Source organism: Aulonocara sp. 'chitande type north' Nkhata Bay, linkage group LG16, assembly GCF_057382095.1.
Source record: "Aulonocara sp. 'chitande type north' Nkhata Bay isolate Kocher_YH1m ecotype deep benthic linkage group LG16, A_spYH_male_GT1.1, whole genome shotgun sequence".
In the NCBI taxonomy this organism is placed as follows: Eukaryota; Metazoa; Chordata; class Actinopteri; order Cichliformes; family Cichlidae; genus Aulonocara; species Aulonocara sp. 'chitande type north' Nkhata Bay.
The window spans coordinates 20,742,366-20,766,392 of NC_141359.1; the positions used below are offsets into that span (position 1 = coordinate 20,742,366).

A 24,027-nucleotide genomic window follows, 5' to 3' on the forward strand; every position below is an offset into this window, starting at 1 on the left:
CAAAAAACCCATATATCAAATCTAAGAGTACAGCTCATTGTCAGCTCGTTGAGTAGCACTACTTCTACAAAGAGGAAACAGATGACTGTCACGGTTCTGGGTCGGTTCGACCCAGCATTTTGAGTTTCTGATGTTTTGGTTTATTTTTGCACTATGGGCTGCCCTTTGATACTCTTGTGCTTTGATTGTTATTGGAATTCTAGGTTTCTGTTTATTCGTGTTTAAGGATTTGTTGCCTCATGTATAGTTTGGGTTCCATGCGTTATTTTCTGTCTGCCTCTCAGTGTTGAGTCTGTGTGTGATGGTTTCTGGTTTCCTGTTTTACTTTGAAAGTTCATGTCTCATGTCAGTGTGTTCAGTTTTACCGCTCCCCTGTCTCGTTAGCCTGATTTCTCCCAGCTGTGTCTCCCTCTTGTTGCCCATTCCCTGATTACTCCCCTGTGTATAAAAGCCCTGTGTTTTCCTGTGCTCCCTGTTGTGTTGTACCGTCAACGTGCTGTGTGTTCATGATTTCCAGTTCTCCAGCACCTCAGTTTAGAGTTTTGTTTTGCTTTTCTGAGTCTTATTTTATGTAGAAGTTTGTCCAGCAATAAAGCTGTGTTTTCAGTTTAAATCTCGTCTCCAAAGAGTCCTGCATTTTGGGTCCACCACTCCTGCCTGCCTGCCACACAGCCAACCATGACAGACGACAAATGTAGGAGGAGGGCACAAGGGGGTGGGAGATGAAATGTGAAGAAGACAAGCTCTGAGAGGAAGAGCGAGGACAAACTGCCTGGCAAGGGTCCCTTTCAGAGATGGATGAAGAGAGGAGACAGAAGACAAGGGAGATGAAAACCAGGAGCTGGATGAGGCTATAAAAGGAAGTTAGGGACAGAGTTATACTGAGAGGATGAATTCTGGGAGGACGAAGGCTTTAGAATTCCTTCAGCACAGCCTGATTGGACCCCTGTGCCCCTCAATTAATCACTGCAAGATGGAGTAAGGGGCAAAGGACAGGGAAGATATATGCACAGTGTATAGGGACTTTCCAGAGACCACATCCAAACTGAATTGATATCCAAACATTTTCTTATGGTACCGCTTCCTCTGTGGCATAATCTTATACAGACAGTATTATTACTGGGCCAAATTTTAGAATATACTTCCACAGTAAATATATTGGAGGCATCTGGAGATACAGAATAAACCATTTGTGAATGCTACTGTAGATCTGTGAGAAAATCTGACGAATACAGAACGACAGCGAGTTTGTGTTCGAGTCTGCACTGTAGTGTACACGAGTCGGGTTTGTCTGCACGCTGTCACGCATGACTGGGATGAAAATGAAGCATGACTGGTGATTATCCATGTAATCAAACCACTGGTATCCCTATGTAGCGTGGCTTGTATATTGAACTTCTTCGTCATTTAAACGTCTAAATAATCAAACACACACATAATTTAAAAATTTGTTGTGCCAACAAAAGCATCGAAGGTCGGTATAAGACAACCTTTATATGCATATGTATACTTAGTAAACAAGTAATTTAAGTCATTTCACATTTTCCCACAGTTTAGTGCCCTTAGTTTTTATTAAGAGAGGTCTGGAAAGTCAGTGAAGCAGCATGGATCGGTGTTCAAAACTGAAATCACCACATGAATATTTCAGAAAAAAACATCATTTTTTTCGGCCTACTTTACAAACAAACTGTGATTTAAGTGTGTTTAAAGAGTGAGAGAATTCCTTGGATTGGGAATTTGTTTCAAAACTCTCACAGTAGTTTATTAACCATAAAGTAATCTTCACACTACTAACTCAGACTCCTCTTCTGTTTTGCCTGATGCGTAATGTAAAGCATGAACAGGACAGAATTTATGCTGCGAATATGTTTTTTATAAACTCTGGAGTCCCGAAACTATGTGGGGTCCAGCAGGGCCGTAAAGAAACTCTGACATATTCAGCTCCACCCGGCTTGCTTTTCCTGTTTAGAGCTTCTCTGGATCATCTATTTTCTCTTCGCTCGATTCTGAACTGAAAAAAACTTTAGTCTCACACATTCACACACTCCTGCCAACGAGAGATAGCAAACTGTCTGACTAATTTAAGACATGTTCCACCGCCCCACAAGCATCTCCTTCATACTTATTCACTGTCCTTGTAATCGTCTACCACTCTGCTCTCCTGTTTACGAAGGAAAGCTGAACACCAGTGGTGCAAGCAGCCAAGCGCACCAGAGCTTTCCTCATGCTTACAATGCACAAATGCAAAGGCTAATAAAACAATCACCAACATAAAGCCACATTTTTGTAAGGCCAACTTCAGAGGAAACAATACTTAAGCAAACAAAAGACCCACGTACTCTGCATCCACTCACATGTGAGCACACACGCACATGTCTGCCTATCAACACGAACCCAACACCATACAAAGGCAAGGAGGTCACGAGATGTGGAAACCACTTGTCACCTCTGCTTCAATCTTTCTTGGCACATGAGACAAACAAACACACACACACACACACACACACACACACACACACACACACACACACACACACACACACACACACACACAGCTGTGACAGGGAAGCCCCACACATGGACTTCTCATCTGAGACTGTGGCTTCCTGCTTCCAGCACAATGGGCTCTTCCCCTGATTGTTACAGCCGGGCACCTTCTATGTCAAAGCCGCTATTTTGGCAGTGGATGTGTTAGCCATATTTTCAAACCCTTATCACAGGCAGACATCTTCTCCTGGCCCGGACACCCACCTTCCTCTCCCGTGAAACAATCCCACTTGAGAGGTCAGTCACGTGTCCGCATTTCAGTCACGTGGCAGTCATTTATAGCAAGCTTAAAACCTTTCCTTGACTGTCATGGCTGTATAAGTATAAGTGAAAAAGAGGGGGTAATTGGAAAAGCAGATGGTACTGCTGGGCTTCCAGGTACTGCAGCAGTGTGGGGCCAAAGATGTCTCCTACACAGTCACGCATCCTCTGCCAGCATCAGCCCCCGAATTCCATCACATGTTGAAATATATACTCAAACACCCTGGAATGAAACCCTCTCAAAGGGACGTATTTGAAACATCCTGTTAACATTACTCTCTCAAGAGCCTTCCTTCTTCCACCAGCAGATCTGGTTAAAAAAAAATTGTGCGCAATATTTATCTGCATGTAAGAAGCCTGGGCTGTAGCAGTGACTGCCCGCGCAATTCTTTTTTTTTGCACTCATAAGTGTGGAAGTTAAATTTTCCCACCAAAGGATGTGACCTCCATGTCCAGTTCATGAAAATAGAAACTGTCCCTGTGCAAGGTGAGAGGACATGTGTTGTCCAAAGATATTTAAAATGAGATTAGATGCAATAAAATGCAATAAATGCACAGGCATGCATCAGTCTCTCCAAATGGGCTATTTTGATAATTATTGTGCCAGTGTTTTGAAGTTTCCCCTTCAAGGTCATCTCCAGGTGCAGCTCTGGACAACTTCCAAATCACTCCACAGAAGTCCTGTTTTTGTCCACTTGCTTGAGACCTCAAACTAATGCAGGGAGGTAATATGAACTTTTGTGTCAAACTGACTGATCATCTCTTTGTGGATCACAGTGATAATGAGTGGATATTCAGTGGCTAGGCCCGAAGGTGGCCATCAGACCAAGAGTAAGACCTCCAGCGTGCTGGAGCCAGCATTGTTTTTGACATGAATATGTCACAGTGGTGACCTACTGTACTCTATCTTCTAGAGCAGGGATGTCAAACTCATTTTACATCATCGCTCATGTATAGCTCACTTTGTACGTGGAGTGAACCAATGAAATTCCCCTTTCTGTCAGTCTAAAGAAGTTTATCTACAAATTTAATCCTTGAGATATCTTAAAACAAGAAAAGGTTTAATTTCAATATTAAATCTCAGTTTTTCTGTATGATGAAGAAATGCTGCTGCAGTAAAAAAAAGAAATCAGTCAGGATGACTCTTTGGGACTACATTGTAAGAAATAAACTTACTGCAGACCCATAGTTAAAACAAAACAAGAATACAGTTTTTTTTATAGTGGATATTTTAAATTAATTCCTTCAGTGTAGTATGAATGGCTGGGCTGTATAAAGGTCCAAACTTTATGAGATTCTTCACATTTTTCCTAAATCATCCTCTGGGCCAAATTGGAGTCTTTTCCAGGCTGATTCTGGCCTCTGGGCCTTATGTTTGACACCACTGTTCTAGAGGCATCTGAGGGACAACGTTGTGTTCGAACATCTTGAACTGTGGTCACCAGAAGCCAGATTAGGCTCCCTGCAACTTTTTTCTCTTCCACAAAGTGAATTAAATTTGAAATGTCTGAAGACACTGGAGATGCAGGACTTCCAAGGAGAAATATAAAAGCAAAAGCTGTACAAAAACAGTGCAGGGTGGATTAAGGCGACTACCTTGGAGGGGCCTTTAGGCTTTGTGTTCACACACTGATGTTAGGTAACCTAAATCTACGGATCTTGAAGAAGCACTTACTGAGTAATAAAAAAAAAACTCAACAAAAAATATGAAATGTGATTTAAAAAAAATTGAACAGTGTCCCCTAAAACTCAAAAACCTTAACTTGGGTGATCCCTCTTTCACGATCTCCTTCTCAGACATGTCCAGACAACCTCCAGCACAGATGCTATTTTTAGATCACTTCCACTTGACCTACATGTTGTGTGTTTTCACCACAGTCATCAAATGTGCTCGCTGTTTTGCCTGACATTCACTGTAATGTCCTGAGGCATCTGGGGGAGAACATTCAGCAGAAACAGTCTGAATTCGGGTGCCTTTTCAAGATTCTCTTCCCTGCCACTTGGTATATTTCGAAAGTGAATGAGTGGAAGGATCATTGGTTTGACACACTGAAGGAGATACAGCGTGCGCTACAGAGCCACAAGTACACAGGAGAATAACAGGACTTCTGTGGAATGATGTATAAATAGCAGCTGTTCTGGAAACTGTGCAGAGGTGCATGAGTAGGAGATCTTGAACAAGTGGTCAAATTTAGATCAGGCAAGGTTTTTGATTTTTCAAGGGCCAACATTTTTGATTAAACCTTATATTGATGAATAAGAACTGTTCGCTCGCTGCAAGCTTGCAGTTTCTCATTACAGCGCGTCATGTAGCTGGAGTCGAGTGTTTTAACCAATGCATGAAACTATGCATTTTTAGACATAAGTTGCAAAGGCCGCCGTTTTCTTTGTGAGTATTTATTACACGCGTACTGCGGGGAAAAGCCTGTTCTAACGTTTGAGTCTAAGGTTTATTTTTTAGCACCTGGCGGCTCTTTTTTTAAATTCTCATCCGTAAATAATCTGCTCTTTCACGTGATTCAGTTTATTTTGAAAAGTCTCAACAGGATCTTGAGCTTTATTGTGAAAGGTTTATGTGGAACATAAACAAGCGGACATGCGATGCTGTTACTGTCGTTGTTGCTAACAACGATGCATAAAAACAGGCACTTGTCTGTCTGTAGTGTGGTTATACAAAATATAAGAGAAAGAGAGAACTTTAAAAAATTAATATAGCCACTACAGTGACCATCAAAACAGTGAAAAAATATTGCCGTAAACAGTTTATTTTGCGACACCACAAAGCAAACGATAGCGTAAAATGAAACAGACGTTTTTATATCGTCATCCGATATATATCGTTATATCGAACAGCCCTAAGACAGATTGTGAAATAATGCACTTCAATTGCATGGAAAGGTAAGAATGATTTGCAGCAGTGACTTTCAGAATGTATGCTTTTATCATCATGGCAAATTAGATCACGCCCACGTTCCTCTATCAGGGAGCTAACACAACACCACTGACTATAACGTTTGCTGGTTTAGCATACCTTTGCCTTTAGTCACACCACAACTTAAGGAAATCTGCTTATTTGCAAGCAGAAAAACACAAAAACTCTGGGAATAGCAAACGAAATCTCATGTACCAAAGTTTTAACAGGCTGGGGAATTCCAAGTGCAAACGTAACATGGAGACAGATGGTGGGAATCAGTTGTACAATGATTTTGTTTAAAGGAGTGAAATAGTCCCGAGGGTGCGATTTTCATATAATATTAAACAGAAACATATTTTTCCAGATCTAGCTGGGATTTGGGGAATTCTGTGTCAAATGGAAAACATCATAGTGACATGTAGTTGGTAACCGTTTCCCCTAAACCTCGAAAGATGTGAAATATCTTCAAACACCTCATTACCTACAAGCTATAGCTACTGACAGTGACTCCTTACTATGTTTTCAAAAACTTCTGTAATGTTTGAAGATGGAAATATTTCGCCTCAAAAAAATGTTTATTGCAAACTGTTTATCCAGTTTACTCGTCTGCAAAGAAAACATGGATATCGTCAAACTAAAATTAGCCGGCTGCAGCCCAGCATCCCTGCCTCGGAGAAAAAGCCTGACTATACACAGAGGAGCTGAGCCGTGTCACACGCTTCTAATCAAGCCCTGACCAAATCTGATAAAAGCGAAAGACAACGGGACCTTTTCATCACTCGATAAAATAACCTTTTATCTGAGTGCCTTGAGTTTGATATTAAAAAACTCAGAGAGCCGCCAAACATCTGATATCATGCGCCAGCTGAAGTCAAAAGAAACACACAGACACACACGCGTACCGAACGCTTACACAAACAGTGTGCACATGGACTCAGCATCCCAATGGTGCACTGTAAAAAAAAAAAAAAGAAAGTTGCAAAACGTTTTAAAAAGGTTTTTAAAAAGGCCAAATTAACCAACAATGAAAGTTTTTTAAATGTACTCTGCAAAGTGATGATTTGGTGCTTTTTATAACAGTTGCATTTAAGATTAAGTTAAGAAAATGTGATTTGTTAAATTGTTGTGTATCTTATTCCAGAAGCTAATCAGGGACAGCTTGCTCTCACTGGGAGTCGAACCCACGCTCTGATCTTTGAAAATGAACTCACCAACCACCTTTATCGTCTAAACACATTCACTTTGTCTCAGCTCCCAGCTCAACAGCTCTAGTTCCAGATAAATGCAGTGCAAACACAATGTGCAAAACTCACAAGCGTAAAAAAATTCAACTTTTAATTTGGGTTTTTAAACAATGAAAGAAAAAATAAAGCAGACCCCGCAAGGTCTGGAGAAAGAAAAGTAATATGTGTTATTGTGGAGTCTTCGCCCCTTGAGGCAACTGTTGTTGTGATTTTTTTATAGGCTATACTTTGGCTCTGGAAAATCTGGGTGATGGTGTTCACTCGTAGGCGGGTTAAAGTGTGAAGATGCTTCCTTGCCCGTGTCAGCAGCCAGGTGCAGATCAGATTTGCACGTCTACATTTAGGAGTAGGACAGTAAGAATGATAGTTCCTTTCTTCGATCTCAAATTCTGGACTAAACATGGAAGTCCACGGAGGATCCACAGAATGGGGCCCCACTGACCAAAGAATAAAAGTGCAGATGCTGACATTCATGTCATGTCCAACGTCAAGACCTCACACACGCAGAAATTATGAAGCAGTGTTTAAAACTTTACCACAGAACCACAAGCATAATTTTAAAAAGTGCTTCCTGCACCACTGAGTTTCATAGGCTTAAGATAAAATGACAGCTCTTAGGAAGTTGCTCTGCTTATAGTTAAACCTGATGAAACTTTATATTTGTTTTAGACAACTCAAAGCAGAGGCTGAGGTTTGTGGCTTTTACCCCAGATTTCGTAATAGCAGAGCAGCATTAGGAAGGGATCCCTTTACAGTCACTATTTACCTGAGGAATAATCTGGTAGTAGAGCTGACTGTACACTGACTGCAGGTTTGGGAGTTTTCATGCCCCTCTGTGTGCATGATCTTATTGGGCCATAGCAGATTCAGACACTTGGAATAGTAGTAGTAGTAGTAATAGCCTTGTGAAAAAGCTCTGGCTTTTTAATTTTTCATAGTTTAAGCCTTTTAATGTATAACATGTAGATCCACTATGATTAAAATGTGCTGTATAGCATTTATCATTAAAGTAATGAATCTGTTATGGGCTGCAGTGGTGGTGGTGATGGTGTATTCTTGATTAATTAAAAAGAAATGGACACAAAGTGACACATTTAAACCCATAAAGCTCATACTCAGCATCATCCTGCTTGCAGAGGTCATGGCCCCACTTCTCAATCCGGGGTCAAGAAAAGCATACCATATGCCCATATTTTAATCCTATTCCTGTTTATTTGTTTTGCAAGAGCCAAAAATGTGGCTGTCCCAATTTAAACTTTTAAAATTGCGACACCAGTAATCCCACTGAAAATGCTCTTTGCCAAGATCCCTCCTACCGGAGAAACCCTCTGGTGCTGACACGCCCATTGTTCACACACCGAGGTCTGCGCGTTTCTGCTGCTTCAGACAGCAACTTCCAAGTCGAGAGACGCAATCAGCATGACGCTTATGCTTTAATTCTACAGATTGCACATGTCAAGTGAACTCTCATAATCAGAAATGAAAAGATCGCGTTAAATTTAAACTTACTGCGTGCACTTCTGAGGAGAGGATGGCAACGACGAGGCACAGAAGCAGCAGCCTGTTCACAATAATAATTTAAAAATTAATAAAAAATAAAAAACGCGTAAAAATCCTGATCAATGAATCATGTGGTAATCATGTGCTGCCTTCACGCTGTGCTTACCTCAGGTTTTTCTGTCCTCTCCCGTGTTGTTCTTGCATGGTCCCCACTCACGCGGACCGCAAACTCAAGTCCCACACAGTTTCACGTGAACACGCTTTACAGCATGACTGTCCGACCTGAGGCACAGCGGAGACGCACGACGTTAATAACTCTGGTTAATCACGAGTGCATACATATGAGACTTTCTGTGTCAATATTCATTCATTTTTAGCACTTTCACACTCAGTTCCAGTTTCGTAAAATGCACTACTTACGGTCACTCCGGTCTCTGTGCGATGGTTAGACGAAGGAAAAAAGTTGGGTATCACGAGATGCCCAGGTTCCCCGTTTGAAAAGTTTAAGATCAGCTTTATGTTCCACGAAAACCTCCTCAAATATTCTTGCAAAAGCACAAATGTGTGCCGACTAGTCCCTCTGCTTACCGAAAAGAGTCGGAGTGTTTGTAAAAGCAAGGTGGAAACCCTTTGCATGAGCGAGGGTGGTCGTTTTGGGTGGGGGGTGTGGTGCATCACAAACAAGACCAAGTTACACTGATCAGATCCTCATAACGCTTCGGACAAAGATGCAGCAAAACGTGCTGTCCGTGTGCTGCCGATAAACTTTGAATTACCTGGAGGAAGAAGGCTGTTTTTGTTGGCACTCTGCACAACTTTTGCGCGCAAAGCTTCCAACGGCGCACAGCCACGATGCTGTTACCGTCCGGCTCGCTCTTAATGCTGGCGGCTCTCTACTTGTGTGTGGATCTGACAGAAGCTGAGGTGAGTGGAGGGAAAGTCTCCAACATTATTTTTGGTGAATGCACAGATTCTGTATCGTTTCTGTCTGATTAAGGATAAAGACCAGACTTTATTCATAAAGACCATGCGTCCTGCGGTGTTCGGAGACCAACACACTCATATCTCCAATCTGGACTGATTTGTAATACAGTCCATTTATTCTGTTTATCCATGTTACAAACATTTATTTAGTTCTTTCTTGTCAGATATTTGTACGCGTTGATTTTTTTTAAATTTTTTATCAGAAATATACTTTTCGGGAGAGCTCACGCTCTGCTGTGAACATTTTGGAGTTGAGTTCCAACATCCTCTATGTCTGAGGAGGAGGGAAAGGGTGGAGCCAACTCCATCTGAAGAGTTGAAAACTCTGTCTCTCAGGGCGTGTGTTGCGTATGCACTCCGAAAAGATTATGGTACATTTACATAATCCATTTAAGACACATTGTAATGGTCTTGTGGTCAACAACCAGAGACTAACTGTTCTTTCATAGGCATCAGATTGTCCGGGTTCCTTGTTATACTTTGAGTGAGGCACTCATTACAAGAGAATGTATTATGGGATACAAGTAATGACTATAAGAGCTGAATGATTCCATGAATGAAAGTGTGCAACTTTTTAAAGACAATAGCCTACATATCCCTCCGATGTGTATAATCTACCTCAGATATTCTGTCATATAAATTCATTTTTGACATCAAAATGAAAGTTGGCCACTGTATGATGATGATGATTACATTATTATTATGATAATGATTTTTTTTAGTTTGGGCTTCATAAAACTGATTCCTTTACTTAAAATGATACCGAGTCCAAATCTTATGCAGGTGATGTCATTTTTGTGCTCTATGTAGAATCTTTTTGTTGTTGTTTTTTACAGTAAATATATTTATACATTGTTTACATGGTTGGTGCATGGATGTTAATGGGACGCTGTATTTTAGAATTACATTGATTAAAACACTGCACAGTGTGAATTGGCAGCAATGATGATCTGGCACATTGCAGTTGGTGTTTTCCTCACAATGGTGAACGTTGAGCTTTTTTGTATGGCTTTACAAACAAGGCAGACTCAAGAAATCAGTAAGAACCTTTACATGAGCAACTTTTAATAAAAATATCAGTTCAAAGTAGATAATTAGTGAGTTTAACAGGCCATAACAACACTGTACATTTCTATAAGTCTCCTCTAAGAATTTGTTTTTTTTTGTATTTTAAAGTGTGCTGTGGTTTCTTGTAATTTTGTTGAACTACTGCAGTTTTTGGCTTCTTTTGAGGCTTTATTTTTAAGTACAGCTGGAGTTTCCAGCAGAAATATCGATTACACTTGCAGCCAAGTGAGGAAACAAGGTGGACTTTTATTACGTTTAAAGATGAGGAGGAAGAGGCTGGACAATGCAAAGTAGCTTAAATTTATCATTTGGTCAACTTGGGGGTCCTTTTTTAAATCTTTATTATTAGAAAATCTCTTTTACAGGGATGTCCTGGCCAAGATGAGAAGCAGTACAGTGTGAAAAGTGCAAAGGAAGCCAATTCATATAGAAATGAAACAATGTATAAAATTATTCACATAACTTTTAGTCATAACTGACAGATATAGGATTTTTAAGTCTGATTCCAGTATATGGCGATTTACAAATCTGATATTCCAATATATTAAATAATAATTTATTGTAACTTCAGACAGACAAAAAAAATCCCCAAACAAACAGATTTCTCTGATGCTTGTTATGTTTAGTTATTTATTTATTTACTGTCCAGTTCTGCCCGCATGTGAACAGTCTATCAGAGGTGTACAAACTGGTGAACAAACTGCACAACATCAGTACTTGTGAGCAAGGTCGAAGCGTGCTTCTCCCATCTCTTCTTTACTTTTATCTGCTGTTACAAATGACGCCAATAACAGATCAGCTAATAGTTAATCGCTCCACTGATAAATTGGCTGGACTCTAATTTTAGTTGTGATGGATTGTAACAGTAAGCCATCATCATGTCTCATAGACACCGTTAAGTATATTGCAAATTACAAATGCCAGCTAATAAAACCTTCCAGATATTATGGTGAAGATGTTATCTGCTTTGATGTCTTCAAGACGTACTTTTTCAGTTCAGAAACGCCTACTCTAAGTTTCATATTGACCATTATCTTGGTTGCTCTGACAAAAAACAAAGCACTTTGGTTTTGATGTTCCTTTCTCCAGATGTTTTATTGCTAAAACAATCATTATTCACTTTATTAATCACGTTAATCTTCAGCCCTTCACTCAGAGTGACCTTTGATTCAGGGAGCTACGTGGGATAAAAGTGTATTACATTGCAAGCCAATATATCAAGTTAAACAAAACAGCGGAGTACACGTTTTATCCACTGCAAGCTTGGATTTGGAAGCACGAACCACAGGCTGAAACAGAACATCTGGACAGAGGCTGAGGAGGTGGATATCTGGCTGAACCAGTGAAATCGAAGCAGGTCAACACTGTGGATTTAATCATTTGAATATTTTCCCATCGCCCATGAGAGGTCGGCAACAGGAAGTTTGTTATAATTTCAGGACATTTATCCATCAAAAGCTGCAGAGTGAACAGGAAGAGGATTTCCTGATCTGTTATCCAGAACAATAAAGCCAATGACGAGTTGACCTGCATCCTACCGACATATTTAACATACAGGGACTACCAACTGGGGTCTCTCGAGATCCCCAAAGAATAGTTTACTGCAAGAGGCAAATATAATAGAAAAATAATAATTCTCAAAGTATAATTCATTTTCATATTTTGTGCAGCAGAAAGTTTTAACTTTTCTTTAAGTCTTAAAAACTTAGAGCTTTTATCCAAAGTACAATCCACACTATTGCTTTAAAGATTATTTACCATGTTTTCATTCAAATATCTCTATTTTCAATAGTTTCAAGTAAACATTTCAGTTGTATTTCTATGATGAAACTAATCTGGGTCACTCTGACCCCAATATAAAATAACCGAATTCAAAATACAACCAACCAATCCGCAGACATAATCTTTCCAGCATGTCACTATCCAGCAGTGGATAAACCATGCGCTCCACTGTTTCGATCTGCTCTGGTGCATCCTCCCGGGATCCCGCCTGACTCTGTTCTGAGTCCCTCCTGATTGACAGAGCTCCTCACCCTATCTCTGAGGATGACCTCAGATGACTCATTTTTCCATTTGTATTGCATCTTATTCTTTTAGTCCCTACCCACAGGTTGTGGCCATAGGTGAGGGTAGGAAAGGAGATTGACCCATAAATTGACAGCTTTGCCCTCATGCCCAGCTTTTTCTTCATCACAACACAGCAGTACAGCATCCCAATTCTTGCTGCACTGACCTGTCTGTCAATGTCTGGCTCCCCCCTCCTCATTGGTGAACAAGAGCCTGAGATATTTAAACTCCTTCACTTGGGACAGCAACTTGCCTCTGACCCAGAATGAGCACTCCACCCTGTTCCTGTTGAAGACCATGGTCTCACATCTATCTCCAAAGAGCAGAGATGTAATCTTTAGGCCACCAAAGTGGAAACCGTGTGCCACTTGGCTGTGCCTAAAGAATCTTTCACAATAGGCTGTATACAAACAGGAAACAAGTAAAAACAGCTAAAGTTAAAAACACATCACAAGCTGTTAAAGCAAACTGTTTCCCACATGCTATGCTTGGGGCATGCTGGCATGTGACAGGAGGAGCAAACAGTTGCTACCCTGTGTTTCAGGACCAAAGGTAACAACTTTTACAAGCACATTGGGCAGTCATATCAGCAGGTGGAGTTTTCCTCACTCCGAGGAGGGTATTCAAGGGTTTGCAGTATAGAAGTATTAGCTCTCCTTTTCATATGCGGCATGACCAGGGTGCACCCCAGCTGTCTCAGGTAGAGCCAGTGACTTTCCAATAGTTTCCAGTCTGGTAAGTTCTCCATCTGGATGGCAAATACCGCAATGGAGGCTTCACTCTTTAAATGACTGACAGAGTACCCCTCCCCTCCTCTAATGCTGTGTGATACCCATGACAATAATGATCAGGAGGTGGCACTGGGTACTTTTAACTGGGATCCCCTGGGTCTCGAAACTATTTGCATTTTTAAAAAGTCCCAATCAAGGCAGAAATATAAAATGGTGTGACATCATTAGGAACAAACTGATGGATAAAGTCATAAAAAAATTGGAATTATAGAAGAAAAAGCCCTGTGAGATACGATCTGCACAGACCCTAGTCTATAGGAAGGTTTAAATATGTCAGCAAACATTTTAAAATGTATAGAAATTGCTGTTAATGGTGCCTTTGTTGATGCGTTTTTGTGTATGTAGCAGTTCTCTTTTTTTGTCTCCACAAATTAAGATATGAAATTAAGACAGTCTGAACTGAGAGTGGGTCACGATGACTTTAGAGAAGCTGCTATGATCATTCCTCTTGTGTGGATTGAGCAACGAGCTGATACTCGGCTCTATGCAGACCTTTACTTCTTTATTTTTGTAATGCATCTGCTTTGAGTAAGTTTCTCAATTGTTTAGCAACGCAAGAGTTTCTCTCCCTTGGCGGTCATTTAATCTGGTCAGAATGAGTCATCGGTAATTCCTAGAAGAGAATTAGGAAGAAGAGGGAGGAAGAGAAGCAGATTCCTGGAGTGAGAGATGGTGTGTGGGATGTTAGATGGAAGGTTTTCGGAAACACGGTAAGTGGTGGGAAAGTCATGGGTTCCACCTCCCAGCTTGGCTATGATGTGCCAGGATGGGGTGAATCCCAGCAAGGATCAACTTGGATCCGAGATGAAAGACAGAAGCAACATTTACAGCTGCTGCTGAGGAACTTTCTCCACTTTGAAAGCTAAGAATCCATATCAAGACTCAAATTGGGACTGCTGCTGCCCAAAGTGCCAAGAAGGCTGCATGTAGTTTTGTCTAGGCAGTGGAACAACCTCCTTTCACACAGACATGACAGCTGACTCTGCCGCTGACTGACCACCAGCCAAGCATTGTGCCCTGGGAAGGTACAACCTGTCTGACCCCTGGCATTAGCGTTGTAAAAATGCCTACATTTGGAAGATTTGCAGTCATGTTAGTGTCTTCTTATTTTGACAGGCGTCACTGCGTAGCAAAGAAAATTCTCCCCTGACCTTCTTAGTCAAGTACTGTAGCAAATGGTGCCCCATTTTATGTGTGTGTGTGTGTGTGTTCCCTGTGCCATGTGAGTTGGGGATTTAAGAAGTTGGCTAAGCATGGAGAAGCCCTTTTCAATTCCCTGTGGTCCAAGCATCATCAAGGAGGCCATTCTTTAAGATTTGTCACAGCTGGAGTTGACTTTTGGCACATAAAACATTTCTTTTGGTGTGTTTTTTTTTTGTCCCATGCTAATACTTTCTGCACTTTAACTACTTAAGGATCACTATGTATGTTTTGCTTGAGACTGGTCACTTCCCTTAGGATTCCTGCTATGGTGAAAGTGCAATTAGCCATATAAGTGTGAAATTGCTGAGTCATAAATGTCATCTGTGGTTTGGGCAGAGTGTAATGGATATATCTGTCTAACAGGGAGGTGCGAGGTGGTGAGCGATTGAGGTTAAGGGGAGGAGGTAACAAGGCTACGAGCCCCAGAAGTGGAAGAATGTGTCTCGGAGCCAGTGATGATACCCCGTAGCAAACAGTTTAGTCTCACTTGATATCCCTCGACCTGAACTTTCACCTACTGCTGCCAAATTGTCCAGTATTGGACAATGATGATGAGATCATTAGATTTATGTTTTTTTTCCTAGCCTGAACAAGTGTTGTATCCCATCCTTCAGCTGTTCATTTTTTGGCTCCAAAGGCTTCTGTCTTATCGCTCTTTTCCACTGGCATGGTGCTGGTGCCTAATCTAGAATTTATTTCTCTAATTTCCACAAAAATGACTCATGCTGGTGCCTAAAAGCTGGTACTGATTCAGCTGCAGCTCCCAAAGCTGGAACAACTGGTGGCAGTGGCTATTGTGGGGCTTTCTAGACAAAGTCCAACAGTCATTAGATGCAGTCTACAGATTCTGTCTGCCATGATTTTTTTCCAATGGAAATCCCCCAAGCTTCCTCCATGTAAACCTATATAATGTTCTGCAGTAAAAGTGTGGTCTTTAAAGGCACCATTGCAAAGCTGGTTTTGCACCATTAACAGTACTACTGCTTAGGTGGAAATGAGGTATTTGTATCTCACTTTAGAGTACAAAGAACAGATGCAAGACTCAAGTCATTGCTGAGCATGAACAAATACTGCCCAGTAAAGATATGCAGACCCAACAGACAGTGGTGAAGACTTTGAGGCAGTACCTGTTTGTCGTGGTCCTGAGTCTGATGACTCAGTGTTTTGCGTTTCTTTTTTATGATCTTGTTTATTCTGATTGTATTTTCCATTAAGATTTGCCATTTGTTAGGTTTCTGTTCTGTGTCTGCACTGGTCTCTCTTTTCTGTGTTCCCTCTGTCTGCCCATGATGTTATTATGTCTGCTCATGATACTGCGCATGTTAAGTTCTGTGTCTTGTCTGGATCTCCGTGTCTGTCGTGTACTTCCTGTTTTACTTTGTAGGTCTGTGCCTTATGTCAGTGTGTTGAGCTTTGTGCTCTCCCTGTCTCGTCAGCCGTGTCTCCCAGCTGTTTCGTCTTAGCTCTGTTCACCTCTTGTATTTAGTGTCTGCGTCGTCCCCTGCTTGTTGTCGCATCGTACCCTGACTTTTGCTGTGTGTTCTGTTTGCCAGCCTGCCTACCTGTTTAGTTTGTTCCATATTCCCAGTTTAGTTAGTTTTTTGTTCAGTTTCTTCCCAGCAATAAAGCTGAGTATTTTGAGTTACTTCTGCCTCCGCGAGTCCTGCATTTTGGCTCCTCTCTTCCTGCCTGCCTGCACACAGCCATGACAGTGTTGGTCTGCTTTGGTTGCTGAATTGCTTCTAGAATTAAATACTTCTGTAGTTTTAGTGCCTCTCCACACTCTCTTTTTTGAGTTTTTTTTAACTCTACTGCAGAGCAACTGTTGGAAAAGCCTTAGAGCCATGCTATACTTTCGTATTGTTTTACTGATAAAGATATGTTTTGTTTCAAGTAACGGGCAGTGTTGAGTACTGATCTAATACCACTGTTAAATCAATAAACTGTAATCACCTATTGTCAGAAAGAGAGTGGGAATCAGTCTGTCAATTATTGGAGTGGAGATCCTCAAGCTCAACTTAACATTAATTTCTGAGCTTTACGTCATAGTAAATAAATGCATCCACTAATATAAGTTAATTGAATTGGTATTGTTTAGTAAGTTGATAATGTATAATATATAATAATAATAATAATAATAATATTAAACTCAGTTTTTCAATTACCAGGCTACTGTGTACTTCCTCTCGTTCTGAGTGTGCCTTTTTTAACTTTTTATGTTAGCACAAGTTCAGTTATGACACTGATCATTATGACAGTGAGAGCGGACAAGAAAAAGCATGGCTGTGTTCTAAGTCTTTTGAGTTTTGTCAACCCAGCTGTTCAGAGTTTGTGACTTTGGTGTAGCTAAACTTAAAGAAAATAAAAGCCCTCTTAGCTACTGCTGCTTTGCTCTTAGCCTCCATGCTACATTAGCTCTCTTGCTAGGAACTGGTGCTGCTGCTGACACGTAGTGTATTTGGTTAATTATTTAGAATCACCAGTTAAGCTAACATATATATCTATGGGAGGAATATATATATATATATATATATATATATATATATATATATATATATATATATATATATATATATATGGGAGGAAGCTAGATCACCCAAAGAAGAGCCACACTGGCACGGGAGGGACGTGCAGGTCCCACAGAGGAAGGCGCTGACTGGGGTTCAAACCAGGACCTTCTTGCTATGATGTTAGAGGTTACACTTGAAATTAATCACGTGCTTATTTTTAGTATAAATACACATCTATCAGCTTATCTGCTGTGTATGTTTTTAATGATCATCGTGTGCAGCAGATATATTTATAACAAAACCTTCTTGCGTTACCTCACTGAACAAGACTCCAATTTCTGAAAGGATATGTTTGTTCTTATAAAAAATCCCTCCAAATCAAATAAAGATCCCATCAGACCTGACTCACATGAACAGTTTGTTTTATACCAGTGTGCAGAACTGAGTGTTCCTGAGCCTCTTTAATCTTAGCAGAGGTAAAAAGTTGCAGATAACAGATACGGTTTTGGCAAAATATTTTAGTTTTGATTTTGATAGGTAGTGTTTTCTACACTAGTTGCTCCCGGATTTGGGACAACGTGTTATTTTCTTTATCCATCCAATCTTGAGTTTCATTGTTAAATCAGTTACCACCAAGCCCCTTGTGGTAAAACCTGCCAAAACATAAGCAGTCCAATCATAGAAATGGGCTTAGACATGCAACAGCTGGTTAGGATCGTGGTACAGATTGCCGTTTACTCTCTGATAACCTAACTTTCCCTCTCCAGAGGGATATAAGGGATTTAGGGCTTCTCTTGGTGCTTAAGTATCAATCAATAAATCCTTTTACAAATTGCCTGTCACAGTTAACTCAAAGAGCTGTTTTCCCCCCTTTCATCTTTTACAACTTCACCTGAAATTTCTTTATTAGTTGTTCAATATTCAGATTTAATACTGCTTTATACTGCTTGAACATGATGGGTGTTAAATATCTCCTTAATATGAAAGATTAGCAACACTGGAAACATTAAAAATATATAGTCTTAATTTATTTTTATTAAAAACTTTTTAAATTGATTTTAAGTTGAATTTATTATTATGTTTTAAAACGTCTTTTTGTTAGTTTCATATAATTTAAAAATTTTTTTTTTAAATTTTATTATTTTGTAAACTGGCAAGCATACCTAAAACACCTCTTGTCAGTACGTAGGCATCCTTTGATACTGCATCATGTTGCTGTGGTTAAGTGTTTTGATGCCATGCCCAATGAAAATCCCCAGCAGAGGCCTCTGCTGAGAGCTGCAAATAAGAGTTTGCGAGAACTTGAAAACAACAGCTTGTATGGTTGGTGGGGTAACTGATTTACTGAGTGATGGCAATCTAGCCCAGCATCTCGGTGCAGATGAGAGAGGCACATGGCTCATATTTGTCTCATTATAAGTTATGACAATAAAGGGGATTGACAGAAATTGCAGATCCAGCTGCAGAGGACCCGAAGTTCTCCCGTATCCATACTTAGAGCCTTGAACCCCTTTCCTGGAAGAACGGATGAGTTATCCCGTGTTGCCCTTTTATGTGGCTGCAGATGCTATGCTTGAGCTCTGACATATTGCTGGACAACAAGAGGTCATCCTCCTGAAGTTTTCCAGAAAAGGCCTTAATCAGATAAAATTGAGTAGCAAACAAGCTAAGGAGGTCTCATGATATGGTTCACAGGAGAAGATGAGACATGCCAGTCTTTCAATGCGTAGGGGCAGTTTAAGGCATTTTTAACAGATATGAGGTCAGATCTGTCGCCGGGGTTCTGCATCTTTAAAGCCTCAGAGGGGTGTAATCTGTAAGCTGTAATCTCACCATATGTTCAAACAGTAGGGATGTAATGACGTTATGGAAGATAAGGATTGGCATGGATGTAGGAGAACAATAGAGAGAAACTCTCTCAATTAGCTGGCTATCAGATGAATAGTGTGGTATGATAATGGGCCTGAAGGGCTCAATTAGGCCTTCATTAGTTTGTGAAGTACAATAATAAAGGCTTTCTTTCTCTTGTCCTTGGAATTTCCTCTTCTTCTTACACTCAAGTTGTGCAGCTTCACGTACTGCACAAATAGAAATGCCTGTGTGAAACAGACCTTAGAGCTGTACATGCTCCATTCAGGTTTTCCGAATATTATTATTATTATTAATAGGCACTTCTTACAAGGGAGAAAACTTCCCCATAATTCCAACATATGGTTGATTTGCACTCTACAGTATTTGGCATGCTGATACTATTCAAGCCTAATATTTTGGCCTAATATTTCAATGCTTAATAAATGTATTAGACCATCATCTGATGTAAGGTTTATGCCACAGCTGCTCTAAATTAACAGTATTGGTAATTACCAAAATATTTTTATGCTTCAGTAATGGTTACTCCACCAGTAAGCATAAGCTCTTAAATCGAAAAGATATTTTCATTCTAATATGCAGTTTTACAGTCTAATATACTGTTCTCATTTCTTTATATTTCACTTGGAAAGGGAAGTAGGTGGAGTGATTTACTGAAATTGACAACCATGCATGGAACTACAAGCAGACAGAGTTTGTACATGAGTAATGAGCTCTAAAGTCAATATTTGGTATGACCACCTTATTTCCTCAACAAAGTCTAACTCACTTAGGCAAGCTTTCTTTTCATTTATTTAAGTCTTTCTTTAAATAGTCTTCATGAATAGATTTCCAGACTTTTTGAAGGACATTCAGAGCTGTTCTTTGGATGTTGGACACCTTTTGTTACATTCTGTTCCCAAACGATCCCACACTGCTTCAATAATGTCAGGGTCCGGGCTCTGGGGAGCCCAATCCATGACTGACAGTGTATCATTGCGTTTTTACTGCATTGGCAGTGTGTTTGGGATCATTGTCATCCAGGTGGTATCACATGATGGATCAAAATCTTTTTGTGTCAGTCTTGACAAGATCAATTTTGAGAAGATGATAGGGTACAAGGACAGGACGGAAAATGCGTGAAAAAGAGCCGATGACCAAAGAACAACTTGACCTTCAGGAAGTCTGAAAAAGCATCCACTTTAAAAAAACAACAAAAAGCAAGCAAGCTCAATATCACCTCTGTAGCTAATGTTAGCTCATAGAACTGCTGTGCCTATAAGGTAGATCTTCACAAAGAAGACTTTAAAAGCTAATAGGCTGTGATGATTTCTTTCATTGTTCTTTACACGTGCTAATTTGTGTGAGAATGTTCCAGGCTGAGAACGAAACCAGTGAAACTTAAGTCACAGGGGTCATTGCTTGTCCTCACGTCCTGACGTTATTCCCAGATACCAGAGCACTCTTGAGAGACAAGTAATGCTGACCCAACCCCTTCTTGTCTTTGTGAGCATAAAAGGCAAGGAAGAGGCCTTCCTCCTTTGAGAAAGAATGGCTTCCCAAAGCCTATATCCGGTGTCCAGCGCTGCACATTCACAGAGGAGGCAGGCAGAGTTGAAGTGAGCATGAACAGAATTGGCCCCTTTTCAAAGAATACAAACGCCTTAAAAAAAGTCATTGTTGCCACCCCTTCATCACCGCCTTATGACCAGTTTCTTCCTCTGATTGCATCAAAAGCAGATTTGCTGGACACAATGTTTAAACTCTGTTTCTGTAGATTGTCATATTTCACTTCCAGGGCACAGACACGTCAAACTGATTTAGGAGGAAGCAAGAAAAGAAGTGCAGCTTTTGATTTGATGTTTGTGACCATATTCATTCCTGTGGGATTGTAGAGGAATTTATTTTGTTAACTTGTGCGTGGAACAATAACTGCCAAGACAAGTGATGTGTGGGCACGTGAACAGAGCTCTGCATAGCAGCCATAAACACATTTCTCACAGGCAGAGATGAGAAAACTGCAACAAGATCTCACAGTTAGCTTGCCAGAGTTCTGATTTCTCAGGCTACATTTTTTTTATGAGCATGCCACATAATCTTTTGCATTTGAGTGTTAAAAGTGTCCTCTTTGCTCAACAAAGAGCCCGCTTGTGGGCAGACGTGGAGTGTGTATGTGTGTTTGTTCGGTAGTTAGAGCAGGAAAGTCCCCTCTGAAGGAGATTAGTAGGAATCTGACTTAATTTGCTAACAAGGTAACATTTGATCCACATTCACATCTCCATTCGCATACTCTAACACTGAGGAAGAGCTGATTTATCAAGACGACCTTTGTATGGAAGTCTTGTTTGGGCTTCTAAATCCCCCACTAATGGCCTGAGCAGAGGTTACAGGTCATTTGGGTGTTGCTGTCTGGGTCATGTGACAGGTCAAGATGGAAGGCCTGTCGACTAGCTGATTAAAAGAGGTCATCAACTCTTTGTAATCTATGGCAGGAATATGGGATAGGATGTGTTGGAAGCATTAAGATCTGAAGTTGAGTGAAAGGTGACCCGCTGAGTCTGAGTTGGAAATGATAAGTAAAGCACTGCAGTGATTTATGACATTGTTTAAATGAAGTAGTAGACCTCGTGGCTGTTTTTGGCTTTAGTCTAATTCATAAAACTATCAAAAAGGACTTTGTGATTTCTCAACATGTGCAGGGAGTGATCAACACAAACTTGTACAACTCAAATCCACATGTACACACACACACACACACACACACACACACACACACACACACACACACACACACACACACACACACACACACAACATTTTGGGACTCAGCAAAGCCTGACAAATTGTATAAAGCAATTTTCCCATTAGCTGAGTTAATTTTGCGTGTGACAGTTCCTGGATGGCCTCCATATGGCTGGTGCTGGACCGGTCAAATGGACTGCACAGTGTTAATAATGCATGTTTTATGTGTGCTTACATGTTCAATTTCTGAGGCTCCATAGCATGAGGTGTGTCTTTGTTAGGATGCTGGAGTTAAAGTGATACTCTGGGACAGAGATGCTTTACTATAAAACATACACATCTTTGCTCCCAAACTAACCTTGGCCACACATGCTCATGCATCAGCAGGGTAACAACTGACTGGTGTGCAGGTTAATGTTTGTTTATACATTTGTGTTTGCCTGTGTGCCTTTTAGCAGAGACTTGAGTGTTAAGTCATTTTCATGCATTTTCGTTCAGCTCTTCCCAGCAAGCTCAGGCATGTGATATCATGTTTGCCAAGGTTTCCGATTTCACAGATTTTCCTGCGTCTGTTTCTCATTTTGTTTACATCCATTGCATGTGTGTATGTTTCTAACAGGCTAATTCATTTGGCTTTTTGTGCGGGCATGATTGAGTTCATGTGTGTGTATGTGTGTGAACTAGTCTCTGCAGATGCATCTGCTTTCAGTTACAGAAGCCTTGAGCTGGTTCTCTGGTACAGATGAATACCTGCTCCCTGTGGCCAGAACAGGACATGCTTTACATCAGGCTGGTATCGGCTAATAAGCGCCGCGGGAGTCTTTAAATACAGGAAACAGAAACCTTTGTTTGTTTTATTGCAGAACGTACATATAACATATCTCCAAGTATGACTCTTATTTAAGATGTAGTCATAAATTAAGCTCATCTGATAACGTAACAATACAAAACAAGAGGAAAAGTAGATTTGGACTGTTTTGTCAAGGTTTTTTTTTCCCTTCAAATTCATCAAATAAATACATTATTAGGTTGGCATGGCATGGTGGTACAGCAGCTGTGGCCTCACAGAAAGAATGTTCCTGGGCTGATGCAGATGCCTCACTGTTGGACTTTGCATGTTCTCCTTGTGTCTGTTTTTCTGAATACTCCCCTCAGAGTGCAAAGTCATCATGATAGTCCAGTGAGAGACCAGTCAGGGTGGAGCCTGCCTTTCACTGTATGACAGCTGGGTTAGGTGACAGTCCCCTACAACCCTGAATTGAATAAGGGAAGGTAATTGGAACGAAGGTTTGTTTATTGATTTCTTTTTTGACTGAGCCAGATGTTTCCCCTTCCTAAACTGGCTCACAAAGCTAAGCTAACTTTCTTCTGCTTTAGCCTGGGTATACTTTATTTGTAGCTGAATGTTATTACTGTGGCTAAATGTCTTTCACAATTTGCTTTAAAGCAAAAATAAATAAATAAAAAAATACAAATGTTAAAAGTGTTTCCAAACATTTTATGAATTAAACATGATTTTTGATATTGAATTAGAAAAAAAAAAGCTCTTTCAGTTGGTGCACGTATTGCTGTCTCTCACACAGACACGCTTGTTTACAGAGCGGGTTGCACCAGGAGCCTCGTCTTCCAAGTATGGCAGTAAGATAGAAATTTCCCCTCCTCCACTTCTATTCTCCCATCCTTGACTCAGTACCAGAGAAGGCCAGGAATGTTAGAGGAGCACGCTTCAAACCGAGCACATGCTGAAAAAGCTTATCAATCCTCCTCCGCTCATCTCTTTTAATATTTCAGGTTTTTTTTGGCTTTATATTTCTCTCCCTCTTTTGTCAGCGTGAGGAATGCTGAGAGGACGAGCACCTTTGTGGACAAGGGCACCTACACAATTAAGTAAAACCACGAGAAAGACGAGTTGGCACCACAGAGATGCTAATTTTGTGCGGTTATCTAGACATCAAAATCAGCTGTGCCCAGAGTGTTGTGCTGACTGTAACGCTCTGTGCTCCATAACTGTCTCATTTAGCACTGCCTAACGAGCCCTGCTGCCAAGTGGGCTCCTTCTAACATTTATGGAGTAAATCTATCCTAATTGTCTCCGTATGGAAGCAATGATCTGTGGTTTAGTGTCATGAGCATCTCTTTATTGGGTTACACAGGTTAAACATTGATGCCACTTTGCTAAATTGACCGAAACAGAGGAGGATCCTGTTTGATGGCTCATAATGAGGAATGCCTGTGGACGCACTTCAGCACACCGAAGGGGGGGGGGGATCTTGCAAAACTTTAATTTAGTTACTTCACGAAAGAAAATTCTCAGCTGTTTATGTGAAGGTTGCTCGATATGTTAACAT

The 24,027-nt window shown here is 40.6% G+C and overlaps 2 protein-coding genes across 3 annotated transcripts in view; one reads left to right on the top strand and one right to left on the bottom strand.

The window, feature by feature from the left end:
- The window catches only part of col4a2 (collagen, type IV, alpha 2), a 63,782-nt gene extending 54,602 nt beyond the window's left edge, over positions 1-9,180 (bottom strand). For both annotated transcript variants that reach the window (XM_086266356.1, XM_086266354.1), the window contains exons 1-3: positions 8,887-9,180; positions 8,633-8,748; positions 8,476-8,527 (exon numbers count right to left, since the gene is read on the bottom strand). In XM_086266356.1, the coding sequence (XP_086122482.1) occupies positions 8,476-8,527; positions 8,633-8,670 (90 nt within the window). In that variant the 5' untranslated portion in view covers positions 8,671-8,748; positions 8,887-9,180. The remainder of the gene's footprint in view (positions 1-8,475; positions 8,528-8,632; positions 8,749-8,886) is intronic.
- Positions 9,163-24,027, top strand: part of col4a1 (collagen, type IV, alpha 1) — a 50,828-nt gene continuing 35,963 nt past the window's right edge. The window contains exon 1 of the mRNA XM_086266358.1: positions 9,163-9,390. Within this exon, the coding sequence (XP_086122484.1) occupies positions 9,319-9,390 (72 nt within the window). The 5' untranslated portion in view covers positions 9,163-9,318. The remainder of the gene's footprint in view (positions 9,391-24,027) is intronic.